This window comes from Pezoporus flaviventris, unplaced genomic scaffold, assembly GCF_033815535.1.
Source record: "Pezoporus flaviventris isolate CSIRO_AGI_PZ_B2104156 unplaced genomic scaffold, CSIRO_AGI_Pfla_v1 ptg000036l, whole genome shotgun sequence".
NCBI classification, from domain to species: domain Eukaryota; kingdom Metazoa; phylum Chordata; class Aves; order Psittaciformes; family Psittacidae; genus Pezoporus; species Pezoporus flaviventris.
The window spans coordinates 38,794,659-38,801,781 of NW_026892584.1; the positions used below are offsets into that span (position 1 = coordinate 38,794,659).

General features: G+C 42.0%; 1 protein-coding gene across 1 annotated transcript in view; it reads left to right on the plus strand.

Annotated features, from left to right (window-relative positions):
• EVL (Enah/Vasp-like) overlaps positions 1-3,977 on the plus strand; it is a 126,017-nt gene extending 122,040 nt beyond the window's left edge. Inside the window, exons 14-16 of the mRNA XM_061464018.1 lie at positions 1,855-1,921; positions 2,299-2,356; positions 3,370-3,977. Coding sequence (XP_061320002.1) covers positions 1,855-1,921; positions 2,299-2,356; positions 3,370-3,407 — 163 coding nt within the window. The 3' untranslated portion in view covers positions 3,408-3,977. The remainder of the gene's footprint in view (positions 1-1,854; positions 1,922-2,298; positions 2,357-3,369) is intronic.
• Positions 3,978-7,123: the final 3,146 nt, after the last annotated feature.

The window sequence follows — 7,123 nt, forward strand, 5'->3', positions numbered from 1 at the left end:
AAGAGAAGTTATTCCTCCATCCATGCAATTGCAGTGGGTGCATGAGAAAGAACAGCAAAGCTTGGTGCAATAAGTTAATAACATCAAGCTGTAAAAAGTTCTAGCCACAGAAAAGGCGTTCAGAAATATAGGGTATAAAAGCTGGCAGGTGTCAAATCCAAGAAGCCTAGAGTAGGACTCCAAATGTCCTATCAATGTGAACAGCCAAGCTGCAGTTCTATCACCCATATTCCTAACACCCCAAAGATTGAGATGAAGTTTGTTGGGCAGCTAAAGAGACTTCCTTCCAGTGCTGGTCTTGAATGACACAGTGTTACTGCAGTAGTGGACACTGAGATGGATGGATAAACTGAATAAGGAGGCAGAACACAGGCTTATGTATGTTTAGAATTCACTGCAAGAGATGTCCTTTAGTTTACTCTATTATGTATATGACGGTGCTGATAGTCTGCAGGTAGAAAGTTGCCAAAGGCAACTATCTGCATGTACTTGCTGCTGTGTTAAAGACGCGGGAACATGCCGGGCCCAAACATTCAGAGGGATGCATCAGTGTTACTAGAACAAAATATAGTCTCTCCAGTTCTCCTAAAACCAATGGGATATGTTCTTTCTAGGAAATAGGCGAGTGTTTCAATATAGAAATACCATTCATTTTTTCAATTGGGAATGAAACGTGGGCTATTTAAAACAGCCATCAAGTTTTCACCAGCTATCTTCTATAGTGCCGTTCCTTCCTGGGAGGAGGACTAGTTCAGTGGGAAAAAATCCTTTCTTAGTCTGATATCTGGAGTGGTGCTCAGTCTTTGCTTGCTCAAACAACTTCTTTGGGGGAAGCAGAGCAGGTTTTCAAAGCCTTCCCTCAGCAGTGACCTGTTTCCATTCCTGTTCAGTTTGATGGCATTTGTATCTGTCTTAATTCCCAGCTTAGCTGTGAGATGGTAGGAGACCTGTTAAGATTTTCTGAGAAGGGGTTGCTAGACCAAGCATACTTTCAGGACTGACAGAATCTCCACCATCCCTCAGTTTGGGCCCAAAGATGATGGCAAAGTTATTTGAAGCTTTTCTTGTTATTTAGATAGCATAGTTAATTTTTGAAGTTTTTTAGAAGTTACTGATTAAAAGAGAAAGTCAAGCAGCTTCTTCATCCTTCATTTATTTTATCAGCCATCATCAGAGTTCAGCCCACTGACTTAATAACATCCTGGAAGATCAACAGCACTCAAGTGTACTAGCCAGATTGGTTTTGTTTATGACTCAAGAAAAAGTACCTGTGCTACACAGTGCTACCAACAAGCTCCACTTGACTCAGTCAGGCCTTCCAAGGAAAGGATTACTGGGTTATTACTTTTCCTGTAATATTTTTCTAACTTGTTTTCTGCTATTACTTTAGCACCAGTTGAAGTCTAGATGGCTAAGAGAGGGTTGCTGTACAGAAAACAGACTGAGAGAAAACCAGACATCCAGCTTGCAAATTTCAAATGCTGTAATGAAACATATCGTTAAACAGGCTTTATCCCCTGAAGACATCTCAGCATTTTCTAGTCTGAAATCATTGAGACTCCCAACACCAAAAAAAAAACAAACCAATGAATTGAGCTTCTTTGCACTCCCTCCAGTATGTCTGCAGTAGGAGAAAGCAGTATCTTTGAGGGTCAGGTTGCAAACAGGAGCAGTGCTGCTCGCCAGCTGCTGAACACTCTTGAGCAGCACAATAGGGAGCCTCTGGTTCAGCATTCAAAACACGGGTGCTCCTGCTCTGGGGTGTGTTTCATCCACACTAGCAGGCAGGTGTAGCTTAATGTCCACTGCAAGGAACTGATGGGCTTTTTTAATGTTCTTTTTCCCTTTCTCCAGGATGAAGCCAGTGAGCAGCAGCAATGATGTGGCTATGGATGCCTTAGATTTTGATCGAATGAAACAGGTGAGTGTAAAGGTCTTTCACACCTCTGAGGATTGATGAGCTACCCATTTTCCCCCATGCATGCGCTGTACAAGCAAAACAGCTGTTCAGTCTTCTGATTTCCTCTACACCTAGGTGCTTAGAGGAGGACTAGATGGTAAGCAGCAAGAGAGCACAATCTCACTGCTATTTCATCAAGATGTCTGTACATAAATGTGCAAATAAATATGCCAGTATCTTCTGCATCCTTGGCCTGGGAGTGCAGACGTAGCTGTTAGTAGTGCTAGGCTCTGATCATCAGAGGAGGTGGGGGACAAGCACAACCATATTAAACTTGCATTTTCTTCCACCAGTTAGAAGGAAATTCTGAGCAGCTGACTTGTGTTTTGTCTCATCAGGAAATATTGGAGGAAGTTGTAAGAGAGTTACACAAAGTGAAAGAGGAGATAATTGATGGTAAGAAAGAGAAAAATTATTATTTTTCTCATCTTTATGACTAATTTCCCATAGATAAGATGATAGGAACTGCAGAGAGTTCCCTGGTGTTTTCAGACTTCTGTGAGCAGCTCTGATTTATATACACATTTGAAGAACAAGCATCTACTTTGAGCTCTGATCGTGACACTGTGTTTACATCCTTTATTTTTTTGCTGTTGATGAGCATTTTCACTCCCAGCCTGTGAGAAATTCACTGGCTGATGTTTCTCACAGGTGAGAGGATGAGAGATGACCTTCCTATAGCATGTCAGTTTATCACAATCAGGGAGTGTGAAATCACTTGTAACTAGCCGGCCACACAGGTTGGGATGAGGAGGGGACAAAGGTACCAAACTGAAAATCCATCCCGAGCATCTTCTGTAGGTTTCCTATTCTTGTAGAGCTATTTCTGACCTTCATTCAATTCCAGCTTTCCAAATAGCCATGTATTTTTATAACTTATTGAAAAGTACAACTGTACTAAATGTATCAGTACTGTTTTACAAATTGCTGTTGTTTTTCAGGGCCATTATTGAAATGCGCAGCAAAATCCATATCTGAAGCCCACATTAGGGCATATGAAGATGCATTTCCACACCCTGTGCTCCCCATCTTAGATTCACACAGAAGGGGAAAGAGAGGAGACTGTAAAACAGCTAAAATCCATTCCCCGTCCCCTTGCTCTAGACCTGTGTGCTCACAAACCCTTGGGCAATTTGCAGTTGAGGAGACCCTTGCTACCATCCCAGCAGCTTGGCCCTCAGAGCCTTCCTAGTTCATTCCAGTGCAATATAAGACATTCACATAAACCGCAGATGCAACTTCTTACACCAATACTGCAGTTTGCAAGCAAACAGCTGCCTATCCTTACTCATCCTTTTACCCTCCACTCATCCTTTTACCAGCGTGTACTTTCTGCAACCTCTATACTTAACGTTTTCCATCACACTGGGTATGACATTACTCATTAACCTTTTGGTTTGGTTTTCTAGCCATACGGCAGGAGTTGAGTAGAATCAGTACAACATAATGATTGCAAAGCATTTGGACGGTACTAAGAATGCTAGGAAGATTGGATCATTTCTAAGTGTACCAAGGTCATGCAAGATGGTGAGAGAGGACACCGGCACTGTCTTTGTTCTTATACCCTTTTTATTAGCAGACTCAGCACACTTTGAAGCTTGTTGCTGCCTTGGATTCACTTCATTTTAAAAGTCTTAATCTAAAGAATATTAAATTTTAAATTTCTGGATTTTTTAGATTTCATCTGACACTGCACATTGGATTTGTCAGCCTTTTTTGTATTTTGTATTTGCTTATTTAAATGTATTACCTTTCTTTTTAGTAGTAGATAAGAACACATGTGAACCATTTGCTTTTGATAGATGACTTCAAAGTAATTTTACTAGTAGTCTGCAATGTAAATGAAGATCCTTTGCCAACAGAAACATATTGAGGCATCACAAGAAGAAACAGAGACATGTTAGTTGTCAGCCAACAAGTTCTTTGTCTCAGAGTTATCACAATATAAAAAAATGGTACGTCAGTGCATCACAGTATCTGTGTTCATATTGGTAATAAACTGTTTATTGTCCACCTGGCCCTGCCTTTCTTTGTTTCATTCATCACTTGAGCTGCACTTTTACATCCCTTGAGTTAATGATGAGAGGAAAGTGACTGAGGCTCAGCTGCGGGTTGACAGCTCTGCCCAGCCAGTGCCACAGAGCAGGAGAGCCTGAGCAGACCCAGGAGAGGAGACAGGGTGAAGTGTGCTTTGCAGTTAGTTGTAAAATGTTACCTGCTTTGGCTTGAAAGGCTTGGGATTGCTCTTTAGCACTCCTCAAATTAAGTCTGCCTTTTAGAAGACAATCTAGTCTTTACAATGTGGGTCTACTGCAGATTAAGTACAGAAGTCCATGCAACAGTGAGCTCCAGCCTGAGCCTGATGGCTGTTAGCCATTTAATGCCAGCAGGAGGTGAGAGACAGGTTAAACAGTGAGGTAAGATTCCACATGGGAATTAAAGCTGTCAGACATTGATGTGCACCCCAGACAACAGCCCCCGAAGCACAAGAAGGAGCCTTTCCAGTATGAAGAGCACAGGCAAGGATCAGTAACAGCAGAGATTATAATGATCTCATACAGTAGCTCATGTGTTTCTTAATTATAAACCCATTTAATGGCAAACCTGACAATGTCAAGTATTTTTCAAAACTGCTGCCTCTCAGATAATCACAACCATTCTGTGAAACTCTCCCATAATCTTACTTAAGCTTGAGGAAGCTGGGGGCTGGCATGGCTCACTTTCTCTCTTGGAATGTGGCATTATGCCTGAGGTCAGTAATAACCATGTTGTAATTCAGGCCGAGCGTACACCCTGGATATGGTGTGCCCTCTGTTAACATCAGCCACCTGCTGTAAATGAGTTTTTTTTACTACATTCTTCTTCTGCCTTTGCAGGCCTCATATAATTAAGACATAATAAGCTGAAGTTTGCACAGGGCCACTTAATAGCTGTAGGAGCAAGGTGTACCCAAGTGGAAGGGGAAGCTTGGCTGATAGGAGCAGGAGAGCAGACCTGCCAGCACTAGCACTTTGCTGGTTCCCAGCTTATGGGGATGGGTGCCCAGGGTGGCTTATTTGCAGTAGTGGCAATGCCAGAGGATTTCACCTCCCAGACACTAAGTCAGGTTGCCTGTTTACTCTGTGGAGAAGGGTGTCCTTTCATGCTGGGCTTGTTGAGCCGCTACAACAGGGCAGGCCATAGGCATTTTACGTAGCAGAAATCAAAGGAGGCATTAACTTCCACTCCTGACTTCAATACAGCAATTTTACTCCTATCTCTTCTTGCTAGAGCATTAGTGTGGCCACACAGTGAAGTGGATCTGAATTTATTATTAAGTGAAGAGAATAAACCTATACATAGCCCTAATGTACTTTTAACCCAGACCCACATACTCTGTGGTTATCAAAAAAACCCTGCTGCCAACATTAATGGTCGTGGCCAAGACAAATGCCCATGCAAAGGATGAGATCACAGCCTTCTTCAGCAACACCCACACGGTGAAACAGCTCACACCACACATCTGCCCATACCATGATGAAAATATTGATGGGAGGCAGGACAAGAAGCAGTTGCCAGGTTGGTTACTCACGCTTACAGCATAGCCTCTGTGTCAGGCTAGGCTAGTAATCTGTAGACCGCATATGTCACTGCATCATGAAACAGCTGAGTAAAGAACTATAGAAAGGTCACTTGCCATAGAGGAGGAGGACAATAGTCAGGTTGAGGAAGATAGATAGTATAATCTTTATTGTGGTTTTTATATTAACTTGCTAAGTCAGCCAAGAGAGTTCAGGAAGCATACATGAAGTTGAGTATGTGATTGTGAAGTGCCAGCAGCTCTGAAGTGAATTAATAAAAGCCTGAAGCTTCCTGACATGAGCACTGATACAATGAAGTTAATGGAGATTCCCACACCAAAACCTCTTCCTCTGGGAGAAAAAAAAAAAAAAAAAAGGCTTTAATAATTAAGATATAACATCTTAAGTATGTTCTTCACTGAAGAACCAGTCAAGTCTGAAGTGTCAGAATAGGCCCCAGTCTTCCTCTTCTTTTCCAGAAGCACAAACCACTGACCAAAACAGTATCTGAATGAACTGGTATTCTGGCCCTGCATCACAAAGGATCTTGCACCACTGAGCAAACCTGTGTATTTACCAGATTCATCGGACAGATGAGAAAAATGGAGAAAGGGAAAATGGAGGAGGAGGAACCCGAATTGGAACAGGCTAGCTTGGCTGCCTGATGTGCCAGGTAGCAAACAGACAGGCTTACTGGATCCAGTGCTGTAGAAGGAAAGAATGAAATTATGCATATTAAGGAAATTGGGCTTCCCAGATCTAATAACATACTTTGAGGAACCAATGAGAATGCACTATAATCCTTTCCTTTGCTACAGACATGGATTTCCAGGAGAAAACATAAAAGTTAAATTGTTAGAGGGTTAGAGTATACGAAGGCCTTTATAGAACTCTCTTTTAACCGTTTACTAAGGATAGAAATAAGTCATCAGCTTTCCAGGGTGGAGAAAAGTTATTAGATGGCATCTGAATTCCTGACCCCCAAGATACTGTTCTGCTTGGAGAAAGGTACGGTGAATAAGATTTTTGATGATACAGAATTATTCATGATAGCAGAAGTTTATAGTTTGAGAGTTCAGGCAGGACAATTTAACTGTTCCACTGGGTGGAAATGGCAGGTGAAGGCTAATGTCAGTAGTCCAAAGTAAGACATGTAGGGAGAGAAACAACCCTAGCTCCATGTGTATCTCTTTAACACCATCAGAGGCAACTTCTAAAGAGCTGAAGAACCACATGCTTCCCAAATGTCAAGTTGGTGTGCCTGAATGACAGAGGAAAAAACTTCCAATTATTCTAAAAGCAGTTAGCAACAAATACCACCGTAATGTCTCCATGTCTTCACTGACACATACTCCTAACTCTTATGCACAGAAACAGGTATAATGTAGAGAAGACCAAGAGAGGTGATCAGGAATGTTAACAACCTTGGCAAGCAGTAATTAAAACGAGAATCCTTCCATATCCAAACAGACTTACAGTGAGGAAACGGATGAGAAACACAAAGTTCTGAACACTGTTGAACAGGTGGGTGAGAAAGGACTGCCTGGTTTCTCCATGTGCACATCCTGCTGCTGATCAGGCAGCCAGCAGAGGACTAAAGGAA